General features: G+C 41.8%; 2 protein-coding genes and 2 long non-coding RNA genes across 4 annotated transcripts; 3 read left to right on the plus strand and 1 right to left on the minus strand.

The window, feature by feature from the left end:
- Window positions 1–853: 853 nt before the first annotated feature.
- LOC122009010 (L-type lectin-domain containing receptor kinase IX.1-like) lies at window positions 854–3237 on the plus strand. Its single transcript, XM_042564969.1, has one exon. It carries the CDS (start codon window positions 1036–1038, stop codon window positions 3061–3063), a length of 2028 nt encoding a protein of 675 aa, XP_042420903.1. The 5' UTR covers window positions 854–1035; the 3' UTR covers window positions 3064–3237.
- Window positions 3238–5768: 2531 nt separating this feature from the next.
- On the minus strand, window positions 5769–6663 carry LOC122009011 (vacuolar protein sorting-associated protein 28 homolog 1-like). The gene has a single exon (XM_042564970.1). The coding sequence runs from the start codon at window positions 6542–6544 to the stop codon at window positions 5900–5902; it is 645 nt and encodes a 214-aa protein (XP_042420904.1). The 5' UTR covers window positions 6545–6663; the 3' UTR covers window positions 5769–5899.
- Window positions 6664–7145: 482 nt separating this feature from the next.
- LOC122009014 lies at window positions 7146–11211 on the plus strand. Its single transcript, XR_006119448.1, has 4 exons — window positions 7146–7589; window positions 8415–8477; window positions 9987–10071; window positions 10168–11211. It is a non-coding gene; the product is annotated as an uncharacterized LOC122009014 (long non-coding RNA).
- A 5618-nt stretch (window positions 11212–16829) lies between these two features.
- LOC122009013 lies at window positions 16830–18967 on the plus strand. The gene is made up of 3 exons (XR_006119447.1): window positions 16830–17660; window positions 18020–18601; window positions 18694–18967. It is a non-coding gene; the product is annotated as an uncharacterized LOC122009013 (long non-coding RNA).
- Window positions 18968–20306: the final 1339 nt, after the last annotated feature.

Below are 20306 nucleotides of genomic sequence, written 5' to 3' on the forward strand. Positions count from 1 at the left end.
TCTTGTCACACTCCCTCTTTTTTTCCTCAAACATACTTTCTCTCTCATCATATTTTCTCTCTCCTCAATCTCTCTCATCACACTCACTGCTCTCTTTTTTCCTCATCACACTTTCTCTCTTATCATACTTTCTCTCTTCTCAATCTCTTTCATCACACTCTCTCCCCTCATTTTTCTCATTACATTTTCTCTCTCTTCATCCTCTCCCATCATATTTTCTCTCACATCATATTTTCTCTCTCATCTTCTCTCATCATGATCTCTCCTATCACACTCTCTTTTCTCATTTTCTCTCATCACACTTTCTCTTTTTTCATTCTTTCTCATCACACTTTCTCTCTCATTAGACTTTCTCGCTCATTATTCTCTTTCATCATATTTTTCTCTCACATTCATCTTTTTCTCACATCTAATTTTTTCTCTTATTTTCCTTTAAGGGTAAAAAGAGAAATTTTGATTTATTCCTATAGAAAATATGCAACTAATCAAACATTACTTTTAAGAATGATATTCATGTTCATACTCATTCTTATTTCACATGATTCTCATTCCGATTCCTATTATAAAAAAGAATCAAACGCCCCCTCAATCTATTTCTATTTGAATCATCAACAAATTCATGTCTGTTTGTATTTGAATCATCAACCGATTCATGCGACTGCATGGAAAGGACTCATGGCGGGAACGATTTCGATGCTAAATTAAATAATTAGTTAGAACGTGCGGCTGTCAAGGCGCATCGACGCGCTTTCACCCACTTCGCCTCTTTTGTTTTCCCTTTTGGATGCTGACAAAGAATAATCTTTAGAGCAACAATGAAAAAGAAAGCCACTATGAAGCATCGCCAAAAGAGGGGCATCAATGAGTGTGAACTAGTCATGGAAGAATCTTACAGGATAGAGGTAGCATAATAGCGTTAAGATTTCCTAGATCTTTAATCGTGCCTTTATAGCTGCTGCTTCTCTTTTCTTAGCTCTATCTAATCTTGTTCGAGCGCACCAGAAATCGCTTGTTTTTGGCTTGGGACCATCGATTATGAGTGGAAATTACTTTGTTCTCTGGTTTTTGACTCTGATCTCGGCGGCGACGTCGCTCTCCTTCGACTTCTCCGGCTTCAGCAAGAACAGCTTGTCGAGCTTGGAGTTCCAGGGCGACGCGTCGCTGCAGGGCGCCGAGATCAACCTCACCAGCTACCCGATGCTTTACAGCGTGGGACGAGCGGTGCACCGGGAGCCGCTCCGGCTGTGGGACGCCAAGACGCGGGCACTGGCCGACTTCACCACCCGATTCTCCTTCGTCATCAACGCCTTCGACCGCTCGCCGGCGGCGCAGCACGGCGACGGCCTCGCTTTCTTCCTCGCGACGCACCCCTCCACCATCCCGGTCTACTCCCGCGGCGCCTTCCTCGGCGTCTTCGGCAACAGCTCGCTCGGCGGGGGCGGGGTGAAGGCGGTCGCCGTGGAGTTCGACACCTTCCGGAACGCGTGGGATCCCTCCGGCGACCACATCGGCATCGACGTCAACTCCATCGTCTCGAAAGCCGTGCTAGAGTGTAACGGCAGCCTCAAGGACGGGCGGAAGGCGCATGCGTGGGTGAGCTACAACTCCACCACCCACAACTTGAGCGTCTTCTTCACTTACGAATCGAACAGAGCCTTCCGCGCCGGCGACTCCAGTCTTAACTTCATCGTCGATCTCAGAAACGAGCTGCCGGAGCTGGTGGAGGTCGGCTTCTCGGCGTCGACGGGCAACTTGACGGAGGCGCACAGCTTGCTGTCGTGGTCCTTCGACTCGAGCTTACGCGTAAAGTCAAACAGATCATGCCAAGTCGCACTCGAGGTCGGGCTGGTGACCGGGGCGGTGGTCTTGACGGCCGCGTCGGGTCTGATTTGGTTCATCTTCTTCCGGAAGAAGGCCATGAGCTCCAAGGGGAAGGAAGTGGACGAGATAGAGAACGACGAGATCATCGACGACGAATTCGAGAGAGCTGAAAGGGGGCCGAAAAGGTACCCGTACGAGGAGCTCGCCGGCGCGACGAGGAACTTCTCCAAGGAAGGCAAACTGGGAGAGGGAGGATTCGGGTCGGTGTACAAAGGCTACCTCAAGGATTTAAAGCTGGACGTCGCCATTAAGAAGATCTCGCGGGGATCGAAGCAGGGGAGAAAGGAGTACGTCTCCGAGGTCAAGATCATCAGCCAGTTGAGGCATCGGAACCTGGTGCAGCTGGTGGGCTGGTGCCACGATCGTCGAGAATTCCTGCTGGTTTACGAGTTCATGCCCAACGGAAGCCTCGATTCTTATCTCTACTCCGAGAGGAAGACGATGGAGTGGCCGGTAAGGCACAAGGTCGCGCTGGGCCTGGCCTCCGCTCTGCTTTATCTCCACGAGGAGTGGGAGCGGTGCGTGGTGCACCGCGACATCAAGCCCAGCAATGTCATGCTGGATTCGGCCTTCAACGCCAAGCTCGGGGACTTCGGTCTCGCCAGGCTCGTCGACCACGACAGCCACTCGCAGACCACGGTGTTGGCCGGCACCATGGGCTACCTGGCGCCGGAGTGCGTCACCACCGGCAAGGCCAGCAAAGAGACCGACGTGTACAGCTTCGGCGTGGTGGCGCTGGAGATCGCGTGCGGAAGGAGGCCGATGGAGCCGGCGGAGGAGAAGGGGAAGGTGAGGCTGGTGGAGTGGGTCTGGGAGCTGTACGGAAGGGCGGCGGTTCTGGAGGCGGCCGACCCGAAACTGCAGGGGAAGTTGGACGCGAGGCAGATGGAGTGCCTGATGGTGGTGGGACTCTGGTGCGCTCATCCGGACTGCAACATCCGGCCGTCGATCAGGCAAGCCATCAACACGCTCAACTTCGAGACTCCGTTGCCGGAGCTTCCGCCGAAGATGCCAGTGCCGATCTACTTCGCGCCGCCGGTGGAGCTGGTGGCGGCGAGCTTCACCCACACCTCGTCGCTCACGGACTCATCGATGTTGAACTCTTACGTGACGGATTCTTCCAACTCCATTTTGATGACCGCGGATGTAGTGAAGCCGCAGAAGACTGAAGCGACTCAATAATCGGATTAAAACTACAGCAATGGGCGCGTGTTCTTCCCTGATTAGCTAGGAACAATGTGGTGTGTCTGTATCTGATCATAGTTGAACTTTTATTATAATGCATTTTTTGTACTTCAAATCATATGTTTCTTTGAGAACAAGGTTGAAGGCTTTAACATTTTAAGCTCTTGGTAATTTACCTAGTCTTTTTATTTTCGGTGATCCAAGTATCCTGCTTTTCAGATTCGACTAATCCTCAGATTGTTTATTGAGAAAATAGCTATTATGGTTAAGCTAGATTAGTGTCAAGGCATTATCCTATTGCAAACCTCAACCTATATAGGCTTATTCGATTGCCTCATTTTAAGGGATGGATTTGCAACAATTACACATTTAACACGTCGTAGACCCTTGAGTAAGAGCAAAATTCCAAACCTATCTTTCATGTCGGCGAACATTTTAAGTATGTCGGTGAGAGAATTTAAGACCGTATATTGACCCGCTCTAGTCAATCATACACAATCCTACACTGTATAGTGAATTACCAAAGTCAGTACAGTTCGCAAAGAACTTTGGATTGACAAGAGAGAATAAGAATGAGAATCCATATTGCTGGGCGTCAGCATTCAATTAAAATCCAACCAATCAAACTGAATACACTGAAATGGAATAAATCAAAATTTTTTTAACTAAATGAGCTGATCAAATTTAAAAAAAAAAATGAAGAAACCAAACTGAAAAAAACATCAATGAACCGAACTTCTAAATAAAAAAAAATCGATATCTCCTGCTTGTAAGAGGCCATCATTCACACTGTACTCATTCGGCTGGCATTCCTTGGTAATCCATTCTAAAACCCTACAAATCAAGTCGGCATTCCATCTCAGCCATGCTATAAATTATAATGACTCGGAGTTTCAGATTGGCAAGGCCATTCAAAAGCAAATAGAACAGAGATGTAGTCCCATCTTCTAAACTTTCGAGTCCGTAGGAATCCTGTTGTCAATGGTGCATCACATGAAGAATAAAAGAAAGAGGTATAAAGAGAATGCCATAACTGCACAAGCTCATCTTCCAAGGTTCTTGGTGAGGTAGCAATCTTTCACAATGGTGATGGAGAATTTGTTGTGTTATCGGTCGCTCATTGGCTGTATCTTGCGTGAAGATGAGGGGACTCAAAGTACTATTAGTGATAGTCTCACCGACGGCGATAGCAACTGGAGGAGAGAGAGGGCTTCATAGAGTTGTCCATTCACTGGCTACCGTCTAGATGAGGACAAGGGAATTCAAAGGGTTGCCAGCAACAGTCTCACCGGCAGCAAGAGTGAGAAGAGGAGGCTAGAGCATCGGGAGGAGAGGCAAGAGCAAGAGTCACAAGAGGAGGCCGACGACGCCGAGACGAATGAGATCGGGAATTATGAATTTTAATTTTTAAACTCACATTCTGTTTCAGTTTAATCAGCTTAATTGATTTCGGATTTTTAAAACTAAAACGGAACCGACTAAACCAAACTAATTGATATTTTTTAAAAAATAAATAAATTTGTGAATACCTATTGAAGGACAAGAGAAGCTCCATACCCCGTAAGGATCTAAAAAATCTAACAAATTCTTCACAATTATGACTTATATAGATTAATAAAAAAAGGTTAGAGAACCCACCTCTCTGTTCTCTGATTATCCTAAACTTGATTTGTTTAAGCAAATGGATAAATCATCAGCCTTTTTCACAGCTGACCAGCTTCAAGTCGACTATGGAAGTGGCCAGTTCGTAAATAGCATTAATATAACCAATTCCTAATCAACTCACAGAAGGAAAACCTCCATACAGTAGATTTTTGTTATCTCTATTTTCTTAGGCCTAGATGACCTTAAACATGGGCAATGTGAATCCAAATTGTTCATGCTCACAGTTTAGTCAATGAGATGCACATCACCACAAAATAATCTTAGAAAACCATAGTTTTAAATCCCTAACTATTATAAGAGACTTCTAACTCACATCATTCCTAACTTGGTTTCTCGGTCTTGAGCAAAGAAGGGCATGAGAAAGGAAAGTTTCTGATGCACTCTTCCCTGTTGTTTTATGAGCGAGGCAAACTACCTTAACCAGGGAAACCACTAAAAATTTCATTTTGATAATAAAAAAAATTTCATTTGAGCATTAGCACATATTCACACTTGCCCAAGATCAAATACAGGAGATGCCTATCTAAATCACTGGGCATATTCAGATAAAAAGAAAAACTAAAATCTATTTGTAGTCCTAAGTGGAAAGATCAGAAGCAAGTTTCAAGGAACATAGAATCGACATGTATATAACTATATGCATTTTTCTCATCATGTGCATCCTTTAATAGTTCAATCCTCTTTGCATGATTATCTGAGATGCCAAAGTCCAATCAAAACCTACTACACTCCAAGATCACATGCCAACACTGAATTGCAAATGCCATCATGTTTTACACATTGTTTGAACTTTGAACTAAAATTCTATGTTTCAATTGTTATATCCTAGCAAAATTTCATTTTCTGGTTCCATGTAGCGCGATAGAAAGACATGAAGAGTGATAAGGTTGCAGCAGCAATTCCATGAGATCAGCCATATCATGTAGTGACTATGGATGAATGGCTTAGGAGATTGAAGAGAACTCTCTCACAAGTTTGCAATTTTAGTTCATGCACACCAATAGATTAGAACCATTAATGACAAATGAAAAAAAAAAGGTATATATCTGCACAACTATACTTCATGCTCAGAATCAATAATGTCTATATTTGCTAAGATGCTCATAGGAAGAAGAAAAGGAAGATACTTGAGGAAAACCTTGGAGGAGGAGAAATCAGCAGATGATAATCAAGATCCAGCATTGGGGAGGGCAGCCATAAAGGCGCTATAAGAGGACTCAAGGTCAAAGTTGAGTTGGCGGGCCTGTTGCTCGGTGAGCTCTTCGGCGGCACCCATCTTCGCGAGTTGCGCGAGCCAGTCGCGGACCTTAGTACGGCCCTCGAAGTCCGGGGGGAGTAGGCCGTTGCCAAGCTTGGCAAGGGAGGTGGACAGATCGGAGAGAAGGGGGTGAACCTGGTCAACGGCGACCATGTTGAGTTTGACGGAGTCCATGGCGGTGATGAAGTGCTGGACGCATTCCGCGACGGCAGCAGTGGAGGCGGAGAGGTTTCCCGAGGAGGCGGCGGCGGCACGGTGCTCGACGGTGGCGGGAACGCCGGAGACGAAGAGGCGATTGATGGCGGCCGGGGCATCGAGGCGGTAGGCGTCCGCAAAGCGGTCGAGGGAAGGCACGGCGCCGCGGAGGGCGGAGTGGAGGGTGCGGAACTGGGCGATGAGCTTGAGGCACTCCGCCTCGTACTCGGCGGAGGGGACGAGGTCGCGGACGTAGGCCTTCTCCAGCTTCTCGGTGGTCTTGATGATGGCGTACAGGTCCGCGAAGCTGTCGTACATGTCGCGTTCCCGCTTGTCGCGCCATAGCTTCACCTCCTCCATCGCCGGCCGGTGGCTCTCCCCCCTTTCTCCGATCAATTGCCTCTCCGCCCTCTTCAATTCGCTGCAATCGAATCCGATCGAGCGGAAGCCGAACGAGAAAGGGAAAATTTGGGGGACGGGGTGGACGGGGACCGCGTTAGGCAACGAAGACTTGGGATTCGATCCACGATTAATTTTAACTCGAATCATGCTGGCACTGGATCGCAAATCGTACGGTATCAGATTTTTTGACCGATTCTTTTGTTCTTTTTTTTATTCTCGTCCAAGTCTTTTTATTGTTATTATTTTTGGCCCGCTTAAATTCTCTCTTTTGTAAAATGCTCTCGGGGTCTATTTCTCAATTTTCTCTCCTCCCCTTCTTTCTTACGGGCTATATAAAATAAAATTTTAATTGAATACATTTAAAATATATTTTTTAATACCTAAATTTAATTTTAATTTTTAATCCATTTAATAATTTAATAAATACATACTGTGTTGAATAGAAATAGATGAGCACTATCATTTGATTGAATATGTATAATGCAAATAATTGAGATAAATGATGTGGTAAATGTGGTATTATTCCAGCCCAGCCTGAGCTTGCTATAAATACGGCCCGTTTAAGAAATGGTCACCAGTGAGCCCCTCCGCCTGGTTGCCGCTTGCGCTGTCCATGGACGCCACGCCGGCCGGTTACTACCACCCACCAACCTCCACCGGATACTACCACTCTCCTCCGACCTCCTCCCGCCACCCGTACTACTCTCTGCCTCCGGTTCAGGCTTCTCCGCCGTCTCACAGAGCTCCTCCACTCCCGTACAGCCGCACGCCGCTACCTCCGCTGCGCCAGTCCCATCACTCCCCACCGTACGCACTTCACCGAACTCCCCCATATGGAGCCGCCTACGCAGCGTCTGGAGAGCTGCCTTCGTTCGACGAGGTCCGGACCCTCTTCGTAGCAGGGCTCCCTGGCGACGTGAAGGTTCGTGAAGTATATAACCTCTTCCGGGAGTTCCCTGGGTACTAGTCGGCACAACTCAGGAGCTCTGGACAGTCCTTTCAGGTGCGCCTATTCGTCATTGCTCTTCTCTTGGTCTTCCCTATTCATATTGTTAGGTTTTGGACCTTGACCTCTAAGTTTAAGGTTTCAAGTTGGAGTTAGATTTTCGCACTGAAAATTTTCACAATTCCATGGTAAAAATTTGATTTTATTCCTTTTCCGAGAATCTGGGAACAGAGTTCTTTGCCTAGGATCTAAATTACAATGTTTCTCTGATGTAAACCTTCGGAAACGCTGACGTCGCTTTTTTTTAGTGTTAGGGCAAGAAGCAGAAAGAATGAACTTAGGCTTTAATTTGTGTAATGAACTCAAAACTATGTAATCTTTTCCAGTGGATTCATGTTGATTGTGAAATCAATTTCTTGAAACATAAGATTTTTATGTTATGTTGTTTGACTTTGTAATTCAACCTGAGTCATTTCTGACTACATGTATCCATACTGGAGTGTCACTACCGTGGAAACTTAGCTTCCTAATGTAATGCATTTATCCCAAGTTGGCCTAGGATGGATTTGAAACTTTTATGGGAACCATGGTAAATCATACATCAGAATGATAAGTTATCAATATTATTTCATTGCCTGTAGATTGTAAATATTCAAAGAGGAAATTATTAAGATCCTTGCATGGAATATTTGGTTCGGTAGCTTACACTAGTGTTTATTAGGGTTATAAAAGGATTAGCAATAGAAGCAAAGCAAGTGTGGTTCTTAGATAGAATGGTTACAGTCGAAGCACCCTTTTGTTAATTTTTTATATTGCAGCTTCAATCCCTTTGCTGGTGATTGTTTATCATGACTAATTTGTTTCTCCTTTTTTATGTCACAGGCTTATGTATTTTCTGTCTTTACTGATCAACAATCAGCGCTTGCTGCAATGCACTCCCTAAATGTACAAAATGATATGCTTTCCTTCCAATGGATTTCTCAATGATTTTTTTATAGCCCTATTGAGTCGGTATCACAAGAATTGTGTTTCTTCTCAAAACTCAACAATTAAGTATAATTTGTTTATTAATACTTGTTTGAGAAAATGGGCCTATTATATATCAACTCATATATACATTATAAGATTTATGTTCTATATGCTAATTGAGTTAAGTTTACTACTCTTGGAATACTTTCAGCCACTTTGTTTCAATTGATTTTCTTGACAGTGTTAATCAATTTTGCCATTGGAATATTGTGTAAAATGTGTTTAATGATCCTTAATTTTAATGGTTTAGACTTCATACGATTCTTATATATTATTACTTAACTTTTAAATGGTTGAATGTTCTAGATTTTGCTCCAGTATAATCTACTTATTTGTCAATATTATTAGGTTCCGTCATTGAGTATAATTGTTGAATATAAGCATATGTATTTCCTTTTGCATATATGTATTACTATTGCCTGTCATGCTGCTGTTTCTGGAACATTTATATGTGACTATGCATATCATTTACATTAGGGATGCCCCTTTGATTATTCAAGAAAAATGGGGCAGTGCTTTGATTTCTGCCTATTTTAATCATTCTTTGTGACGGGGAGCCTTGGCGCAACGGTAAAGTTATTGCTTCATGACCTAAAAGGTCACAAGTTCGAATCCTAGAAATAGCCTCTTGCAAAAAGCAAGGTAAGACTGCGTACAATGAATCCTTCCCCGAGACCCCGCATGGCGGGAGCTTCGTGCACTAAGCTGCCCTTTTTAATCATTCTTTGTTTATTGCAATCTCAAAAGATAATTAGCACCATTTCTCTTCCAGTATTGTCTCCTTTTTTCTTTATAGATATCAAAACAATACATATTCTCCTCTCCAATATCTTCTCCACACCTCTAGGCTAATATTATATGTCACTTGATCCCTCTCCCAACATTAACTTTTCATCACAAGGATAGATATTAGAATCATAATCTATCTTTTTTCACTAACAATTTTTTTCTTGGCATTCTCATACTTCCTAAATTGTGAGGACAGAGTTCTAAATTAAGCTCATTATCAACTCTTTTTAAGAAAGACTAAGTTGTTTCATCGTTACTCTTCTCAATCGTTTCACCAGTATTGGATCTTCATCATCTTTGTTAAGTGCCTTATCAATTTATTTTCTATTTGTCTGACATATTTTCATGTAGAAAGTTAAACATCAAGAGAGTGTGTTAGAAGTAAGAAGTATATGTGGTTGATATAGTTAATTGGTGTATTTTATTTATTGATTGCTGTGACCTTGTTAAAATGCAATAGTATTTTACCTCTCTTAATTGATTTTCTCTATTTTGGTAACCCCGCATGATATACACATTCACCCGGTACACTAATTTCTTATTCACATCATTTCAAAACTCGAAAGTGTAAACTCAATTTGCTTTCCATGTTTAATACTTTCGTTATTTATCATAATGTTAAAAGATGATTTACAGGGATTGGTGTTTGACATTGAGAGAGAATTGAGTATTCACATTGATCTTGCGAAATCAAATTCTAGGTCCAAATGCCCAAGAACAGGTGCATTTCTTCATTCATTTTCTTTTTGTCTAACATATATGCCACCTAATATATCTAATAGTTTCCAGAACCTTAACTTGTGTTTTTGTTGAGTAGATGAAAACATATATTCTTCTGATAGAGGAGTTAGAGGGTCTGCATTCTGCTGCATAGTCAAGAGATATTCGAGATTCCAGTAATAGAAGCCATTCTTTGCTAGCAGTTAAAGATAGTTATTTGGTTCACCATCGCGGTTTGTCTGCATTTTGTTGTATGCATAATGCTACTTGATAATGTAACTGAGACATACCCTACTTGAAGTTGTGGCTTTTGTAACTGACTTGCTTATGGATATTCTTTTTGCAGGCACTAATGTCTGTGATATTGGTTTAAATATTTTAGTGTAATTCTAGATATAGCTGCAATAATTCCTCACATGGGTACACATTCCTCAAAAGCTCACGTTTACACGTTTACACGTCTTGGCACAATCTTCACACTAGCAGGTGCTGGAAGCAACGCTCACATGCTTTGAATGATTTATTCTTCTTACAGTGGTTATCCCTCCACACAAAGGTTTTGCACACAGTTTTTATGCTTAATTTTGCTTATTGAAACTTGCGAAGCACATTGGTAATAATACATAGCTGCACCTAGGCTATGGAAATGATGAGCAAGTATTGAGCATCTTAAAATGATTGTAGTTCAATTGATATTTTCAGGCATGACTGACAACTATCTTGTTCCTTTAACTGCAGCAACAAACAATTGGCTTATGATTCAGAGCACAATAATTTGGTGAGTTTTGGTTCTTTACTTTCATCTCAATTGTCATATTATATACTCTAGTTTCTCTTTACTTGTTAGACAAAACTTAAGCCTTGCACCTTTCTTGGCATAAATAGGGATTTAAATCAATTTAATTTTGGAAAGCCTGAAGGCAATTAGGATGAATTTTTACTGTTGATGGCATCACAAAAATGCCTTTTCTCCTTTTAATTGTGTTGTAATCTGTTTTATATGATCACTGAAGGAGGTTATGGTTTTTTTTTGTTTGTTTTTGTAGATTAAGGTTAGAAGCTTAAACAAAGACCTTGTAGTCCTAGTTTTTTCAAATTAATGTAAATTGTATATCATCGGTTTGCTTCAGAGTTTCCGGTTATCCTTGTAGTGGCATTTGGCTGCGAGATGAACCAATCAAATGACTCTCCTTTAAACAAGAATGTTTCGTCTTAAGGAAAGTTGGTATTTTGTGTTAATCTGTTGTAAACTTCCATGAATTTCTTTGTTACTTATCATATTTACAATGTAATTTCAGAACATGAAGAAGTTTGGTTTAAACAAAATTCTGACATCATCCATGGGCCAAATATCATTTAGATGCTTGCACACTTGAATTCTATTACTAGTGATTTCTAACTGATATTTATCTTTGTACTGTCCTTTTAGTACTCGTGCAGACTTAACATGCTGAAGGATTCCTCCATCTTTCCATTGGTGCACCTGGAATGCCATTATTCAACACTTATGATGCATGATTTCACTGCAGAAGTTAGTTGTCTCAAGTTTTTTCAAGGTTTTACAGCTTAATGTTAAATTTGTCTACTCTTTAACTAATGATTCTATTTGCTAATTCCAAAAACAATCTTTCTACAAAAGGTCATATGCTGACCTCGGGCGCCTCCACATGGCCGACCCCATAGTCATCTGTAGATAAGTAAATCAGAAACCGAGCAAGTCACCACATGGGAGAGTATTTTATCTCTGTTTCGCCGTGAATTGGCCCTTGCTCATTTCTATAAATCTACCATATGGTAACTGTTAGAATAAGTATAGGGGTAGTTTGGTCTTTTGGCTTCTTTCTTCTTTTCTATATAAAGGCCTAACTTGTGGTTCCTAAATACACGAGATTTTAGGTTTTACTTTGTACATGGTATCAGAGCGAGGTTAAAACCCTAAACCTAATTTCCTTATCTCAGCGCCGCGCCTCTCTCTCTCGCCGCGAGCATCCCCTTCCTCGCACCGCCTCCAATAAGGCAACGAGTTTTCCTTTGTACCGGGAACGGGATACGCGGTCGGTGACTCCTTCCGCGGCTTCCGCCTCTCCTGGACGGTCGACGACGCGCCGCCGCCTACGTTGCCTCGCTGCCCTCCGTCGAACGCGCACCCGCTGCCGCTGTCTTCCCCCTCCGCCTCACTGCCCTCCGTCGAACGCGCACCCGCTGCCCTCCGTCGAACGCGTACCCGCTGCCACTGTCTTCCCGCTCCGCCTCCTTCCGCGCCGCCTCTCCTTCCTCGCGCCGCCTCCTTCCGCGCCGCCCTCCTTCCTCGCGCGGCCTCCTTCCACGCGCGAGTTCTCCAGCAGCGACGGGCCTCTCTCCAGCAGCGACAACCCTCCAGCGACGACCTTTCTGTCACACATCTTTCTCTGCTGCGAACTCTCATCCAGCGGCGCCGTCTCTTTCTGCCTCTGATGTCCATCTCAAGTAACACCTGCAAGAGACACTTCTAAATTTCGTGCAGCAAATCTGCAGCTTACCTCTTCAAGTGCTTTGCTGTCTCGCCAAGATACTCCTAGTATTTCTGCAGTATTGTCAAGTGAACCTCCACCTCAAAGTTGAAGCAACCCTTTCCGATTGAGGTGGAGCTCCTTCCAGTTGTTGTTTCCCATTTGAGAGTTCAAGCAAGCGCAGTCCGGTTCATAGTTCTATTCATGGCTACATCTGGCGCTCCAAAGCCAGATACCTCAATCTTTACCAACCATATTACTGCACCCCTCTCTTCCGAGCAGTTGGATGGTAAAAATTATATCTCCTGTGCATCTCACATTGAACTTTGGCTTGTTGGACAGGGGTATGAGACACATCTCACTCAAACTGAAGAAGATGTTCAAGACGCCGATCGTCCTCTGTGGAAGAAGGTTGACGCTCAGTTGTGTTGTATTATCCGAGCCACCATCCATTCATCTCTTAGGAATGTCTTCTGTACTCACAAAACCTGCAAAGCTGTTTGGACACAAGCTCAACAACTCTTTACAAACACTTCTCGGCGACTCTATCAAGTTTGTGAAGATCTCATGACTATCCTCAACGCCAATCAGATTAAGGATTCAATGTCAACTTATCTGGGTTCAGTTTCTAGCCTTCTTTGTGACTTCAATGAACTGCTTCCACCTACGGCTGATCCTGTTGAAGAGCTTGAAAATCGGAAGAATTTTTTTATGTCTTTAGCTTTATATGGTCTGCCCACAGATTATTCTCATGTCCGTGACCAGATCCTGGGTAGCCCCACAGAAGCTACCATGGAAAATACCTGGGCGACTCTTCTCCGTGTCCCGGCCAAAGTCTTGACGATGCATTCTTCTGTTCCTGTCGACTCGTCAGCTTTGGTCTCTCGACACAAAGGACCTCCACCTCGCAAGGGTGGCAAAGGACGCCCTTGGTGTGATCATTGCCATCGACCGGGACACACGATTGATAAATGCTGGAGTCTACATGGTCGTCCTCCTCGTGCTGCTCAGATTGTTCAGAGTTCTGTTGCTCCTTCAGCTTCCACCTCACAGTTAACACCTTATTCGACTTCAACACCTTCCTATACTGACTTTCTGAAATGGTTTGAGGATCGACAGGCTTCGGGTTCCACTGCTACCATTGCAGACGCTGGTACTTCCTTTGCTGGCATATCTCGTTCTTCGGGTCCTTGGGTTCTTGATTCGGGGGCCACCGATCATATCATTGGTAATAAATCCCTTTTTTCCTCTCTCACTACTTCTGATAACTTACCAATGGTCACCATGGCCAATGGTTCCCAAACTCAATCCCAGGGTATTGGTATTGTTCATCCTTCTTCATCTCTTTCAATTCATAATGTTCTTTATATTCCCGACGCTCCTTTTAATTTATTGTCGATAAGTCAACTTACTCGGTCTCTTGATTGTGTCATTTCTTTTACTAACACATCTGTTTCCTTACAGGACCGGAGTACGGGGAGGATGATTGGCTTCGGATGTGAATCCCATGGCCTATATCGGCTTCAACAACCCTCTTTTGTTGGTTCGGCGGCAACATCTTCACTACTTATTCATGCTCAGTTAGGATCTCCAGGTCTTAATAAGTTGAAACAGTTACATCCTAGTCTTTCTCACTTAGAGTCTTTATCTTGTGAGTCGTGTCAATTAGGTAAGCATGTTCGTAGTTCTTTTTCTCCTCGCATTCAGAGTCGGGCTATGTCTCCTTTTGCTTTGGTTCATTCTAATGTTTGGGGTCCAAGTCGTATTTCTTCCACAATGGGGTCAAGATATTTTGTTACTTTTATAGACGATTTTTCCCGTTGTACATGGCTATATCTAATGCAGGATCGTTCAGAATTGTTTTCTATTTTTGAATCCTTTTTCCTTGAAATAAAAACTCAATTTGGTACTTCCCTTCGAATTTTGCAAAGTGATAATGCACGTGAGTATTTATCTACTCAGTTTCGTACCTTCTTGACATCTCATGGCGTGTTGCATCGCACGTCTTGCCCTCATACCCCTCAACAGAATGGGGTTGCAGAACGCAAAAATCGTCATCTCCTTGAGACGACTCGGACTCTTCTTCTCCATTCTCATGTCCCTCATCAGTTTTGGGGTGATGCCTTACTTACTGCGTGTTATCTCATCAATCGCATGCCTTCATCCACTCTCCAGGGTAAAATACCTCATCAGGTACTTTATCCACATCAGTCCCTTCATCCTCTACCACCTCGGGTCTTTGGTTCTATATGTTTTGCTCATGCTCTTGATCCCGGCGTTGACAAACTCTCTCCCCGGTCTCATAAGTGTGTTTTCCTTGGGTACCCACGGTCTCAGAAAGGGTACAAGTGTTATTCTCCTACCCTTCGTCGGTACTTCATCTCTGCTAATGTCACATTCTTTGAGTCGGTTTCTTTTTTTGCTCCTTCCGCTTCACAGGTCGAGGTTTCTCCCTCTCCACCTGCGCCAGTGACTATCTTTTGTCCTCAGGAGGCGCCTCTATCTTCTCCGGCCTCGCCTCCTCCTTTGCAGGTTTATCAACGTCGTACTCGTTCTGCTTTGCCGCCGGCCAACACTGACACTGCTGTGGGCACATCTTTGGAGCCAAGTCCTTCGCCGTTTCCTCCGGTCTCATTTCCTGACCCTGATGTTCCTATTGCACTTCGAAAGGGTATGCGGTCCACTCGTAATCCTTCTCCTCACTATATTTCTTTGAGCTATCATCGTCTTTCCCTTTCCTATTATTATTGCCTGTCTTCCTTGTCTTCTGTTTCTCTTCCAAAGACTGCAGGTGATGCCTGTGCTCATCCAGGATGGAAACAGGCTATACTTGATGAAATGAGTGCATTACAGAGCAGTGGGACTTGGGATCTCGTTCCTCTACCTCCTGGGAAGTCAGTGGTTGGTTGTCGATGGGTGTTTACGGTAAAAGTTGGTGTAGACGGCACGGTTGATCGGCTTAAGGCTCGTCTTGTCGCTAAGGGCTATACTCGTGTATTGATTGGATTATGAGACACTTTTTCTCCTGTTGCCAAGATGTCTTCTGTGCGTCTTTTCCTGTCTATTGCTGCAATTTGCCATTGGCCCCTTCATCAATTAGACATCAAAAATGCATTCTTACATGGTGACCTGCTCGAGGAAGTCTACATGGAGCAACCTCCGTGTTTTGTTGCTCAGGGGGAGTCTTCTGGTCTTGTATGTCGCTTGCGGAAATCTTTATATGGTTTCAAGCAGTCACCCAGAGCATGGTTCAGTAGATTTAGTACTGTAATTCAACAGTTTGGCATGACTCGAAGCGAGGCTGATCATTTTGTCTTTTATCGCCACTCATCTACTGGTTGCATCTATGTAGTGGTTTATGTTGATGATATTGTCATCACAGGTATGATCATCTTTGGATTTCACAAGTAAAACATCTTTTCAAACATTTCCAGACAAATGATCTTGGCAAACTCAAATATTTTCTAGGGATAGAAGTGACACAGTCTAAAGATGGGATCATTATATCCCAAAGGAAGTATGCAATGGATATTTTGGAAGAAACAGGAATGTTAAACTCAAAGATAGTCGACAATCCCATGGATCCTAATGTCAAGCTCCTACCAAATCAGGGGGAGCCTTTTTCAGATCCTGAACGGTATAGGCGATTGGTAGGGAAACTAAGCTACCTTACTGTCACTCGTCCGGATATCTCATTTGCAGTGAGTGTAGTAAGTCAGTTTCTTAGCTCTCCATGCAAAGAACATTGGGATGCAGTGACTCACATTGTTCGATATATCAGGGGCGCACCAGGAAAGGGTCTTCTATATGAAGACAAAGGACATACTCAAGTCGTGGGATATTCTGATGCAGATTGGGCAGGATCTCCCTTTGATAGAAGATCCACTTCTGGATTTTGTATATTTGTCGGAGGTAACCTTGTTTCTTGGAAAAACAAAAAAACAGAATGTTGTGGCAAGATCCAGTGCAGAGGCAGAATATCGAGCTATGACTATTGCTAGTCAAGAACTTATATGGTTAAAACAGTTGCTTCAGAAACTAAGGTTTGGAGAGGTTACACAAATGTCACTCATATGTGACAACCAGACTGCTATGCATATTGAAGTTGACTGTCACTTTGTCAGAGAGAAAGTCATATCTGGAGAAATATCTACTAGTTTTGTCAACTCAAATGATCAGCTAGCAGATATATTCACTAAATCACTTAGAGGTCCTCGGATTGACTACATATGTAACAAGCTTGGCGTATATGATCTATATTCTCAAGCTTGAGGGGGAGTGTTAGAATAAGTATAGGGGTAGTTTGGTCTTTTGGCTTCTTTCTTCTTTTCTATATAAAGGCCTAACTCGTGGTTCCTAAATATACGAGATTTTAGGTTTTACTTTGTAGAGTAACCAACTCGGCTTTGCCCAGGGCAATTCCAAAAGCAATCTTGCTACTATGTGTAGATGCCCAGGTTTCTTAACATTGAAGATGCAGAACAAGAGTATTCCTGTTGCATTTATTGATTTTGAGGTACTAAGATAAACCCATACACTTTCATTATGGAGTCAATAAATGACTACCTGTATAAGTGTACTTGTTTTGATCCTTATTCTTTTAGTTTCCTTATTTTTTGTGCAAATCCGAGTGAAAGATAGTATATTAGGCAGTTAAAAGCTATAGACACTTCTCATCATTGACTCCAAATATATTGCTTTCAGTAATCAACTGTCAACACATTCTAGTAGTTGTCTTGATAAACCTAGCGTGAAATTGTTTTTGCCACGTTGGTACAAGTATTCAAAATAGTTATCAATCCGATTGTTTGACATGACTATTTCTAACTTTTTTTTAACATTATTAAAAGAAAGTGTCCACTGGGAGTGTCAAATGTCCTGAGCGTCGGGTGTCCAACACGGGTATAGATAGGGTAGACGAAGAGTCCAAGTATCATAGGGGTATAGGAGGATTGAAAGGGAGTTTAGCTTCAACAATAACTCTTCCTTTTGTATTCTGAAATCAGCATCCTTGAGTCAATTCATCATAAGGCTACAATCTCACTGGAAATTTCATTGGACTGTAATTCCTTGTTGAATGTGGTTTTCTGCAATGAAACCGGTAAGTGTAGCCGAGAAAGTCCTTGCTGGTTTATCAATTATAAGTTTATGCTTCTTGTGGTCGTCAAGCAAAGGTGCTTATTCTCAAGCTTAAAATGCAAACTAAAAGTGTTTCTTCATGTAGTCAATAATCAAGTAGATTTATGCCGAGGTTTATTTTCACTGAGCAAGGTTGTGGTTTTTATCATACCAAGCATATCTGAAGCTTCAACCAATGAAAATATATTTCTTGCCATTCGTAACATTTCAAACTAGAGTAGCTAGTTAACACATGCTGTAATGCTCATATCAGATCCCATATAGAAGAATCTGCTCTCGTTATCTTCATCAAATCTTTGAGTTGGAATATAACTTTTGCAGGATGTCGGTAGTTCTACCGCTGCTTTAAATCATCTGCAAGGAACCTTTCTTCTCTCATCAGTAAGGAACGGCATGTGGTTGGAGTATCCTTTTCAGTATGATCTTCCTAATTTCTTGCTAGTAGATAAGTGGCACAACAGCTTCTCGTGCATGGCAATTAAATCATGTACTTGAGAAAGCAAGCAAAGTCCTGCTGATGGCCAAGTTGGACTGTGGCAGATCAGGAGCAGCTTGTGAGAGAAGCGTGTGAGGTGGACAGTGACACGGCACCAAACACTGTTCTTCATTGATCCTTCCTTCATCGTGATCGATGGTATAAAAACTTAATAAATGAATTAAATAAAGTTCATCCATCAAATTCCTTTTGGCAGGAGAAATAATGACAGAGACTTCACCTCCTGCCTAAAGCAAACTCAGGAATATTAATTACTTAACTCCTCCACCTCCTCGAGAAGCTAGCAGCCATGGAGCATCATTGGATACATCAGTAGGATCCAGTACTCCTCATGGCCTGGTTTGGCTCCCTCTTCTCTCCTCTCAGGAAGCTTTGGCTCACCTTGCGTTCTGCTCGCAGCAGCAAGAGTAAGGATTGATTATTTTTGGTTAATTTTTAATCGCAGTACTGTGTCTTCATGTTCTCATCGCTTTGTTAATTTCTGGTGCTAAACTAGCAGAGACGAAGGGGATTTCTATCCTGTACGAGGACGTGAAGTCCTGTCAGTGCGAGGATGTGCAGATCTTGTGGTCTATCCTTGTGGAATCATCTCATTCTCCTTCTTCCAGATTGAAGCAGTGATGATCTGCGAATAGAATAACTTATGTATCAGAGGATGATGAGCTTTGTCTGCCATAGTTTCTCTGTAAAAAAGTAGTTTTTAATAATATTTTCTTTAAAAAAATCTTGAATATAATGTCTTCTGTTCTTGTGCTTGCAGAAAAAATGCTTTAATTCATGGCAGTTAATAACTCTGTCGGTCGTCGTATTATTATTATTTTTAATAATAAAAGTGCTCGTGATTCATCAGGCAGTTTAATTTTAATATATATGTATATATTTTCCTTTTATTTGTTGGGGTTTTTTTTTAATGTTTAGTGGATGGCAGCAAAGATTTAAGATATGGTTAGAAAAGGAAAACAAATCTAACAGATTGTTACCGTTTAGTTTTGTTCTTTCTTGTTTTTTTGGAAACGAGGTGCTTACACCCAAATCTTTTCTAGGCAAAAATTAAATCTAAGGTTAAACTGTATTTAGCATTTTGTCTCCATTAAAATCGTTTAGACTCTTGGTGACTTATTATTTATTTATTTATATTTAATATCTATCATTCATATTAGTAATCAAATTTCACAAATAAGTACTCTTTAAAATCTTTTAAATCACTAATTTATGTTAATATAGGAGTCATTTTTACTCTCAAATGTTAATTCCAAAAAGGTTCTATAATAATTTAGATTAAAATTTATAAACTAACTAAATTTTGAAAATTGGACCTCTTTATTACGGACTATGATGCAATGATAAACATATTTTAAAAGGTAGATCCGTTATCTTAGTGACCCCCCTAGTGTCAGCTCCACGGATATGGAGGGAGGTTCATGCAGGTACATAGGTCATAGGCACATGACGAGATAAACCTCAGGTCGTCAGTTCCTAAAAATCGACCCCTAATCATTACGCTAAAGATATCATGCATTCACCGTCTGCGCTATGCCCCATGGAGGCATAAATATATCTTAAAACTCCCATTGAGAATTGTCATTAGAGACCCTTTGTGATCCCATTAAGTGGTAAAGTTGGATCTTAGAGGAATGCATCAAAGGTATTCATAGTAATAGAGCAATTAACACAAGAAAATAAGGTTATAAATAAGTCAATTCGAGCTAAATTTTATATTGTTCAAATTAGATAATTGAACTAAGTCAAGTTGAACCTTAAGTTTAACTTGGTTTATTTGTTAAGAGTTTAAGTTTGATTCATACTTTGTTTTAGTTTGGTACATTTAGATATTATTTAGTTCTGAATTCAATTTTATTTGGTTGTTTAAAATTTTTATATTTTTAAGTTTGTTTAGCTGGTTAGTGAACTTGTTTATTTATTTACCATATTAATAAAAATTTTATCAATAAACATAATTCATAAATTCTATTCATCAATATTGTTCATAAATAATACATAATCTATATTCATTTAGTTTAATGAATTATTTAAATTTATTTATTTAATTAATTATATATATTAAATAAATATAAATAAATTTTGATCGAGTTGAACATCAACTATGTTATT

Source organism: Zingiber officinale, chromosome 8A (assembly GCF_018446385.1).
Source record: "Zingiber officinale cultivar Zhangliang chromosome 8A, Zo_v1.1, whole genome shotgun sequence".
NCBI classification, from domain to species: Eukaryota; Viridiplantae; Streptophyta; class Magnoliopsida; order Zingiberales; family Zingiberaceae; genus Zingiber; species Zingiber officinale.

Bases quoted from the DNA above. Each gene is read 5' to 3' on its own strand.
- LOC122009010 (XM_042564969.1), top strand. From the start codon at position 1,036: ATGAGTGGAAATTACTTTGTTCTCTGGTTTTTGACTCTGATCTCGGCG.
- LOC122009011 (XM_042564970.1), bottom strand. From the start codon at position 6,544: ATGGAGGAGGTGAAGCTATGGCGCGACAAGCGGGAACGCGACATGTAC.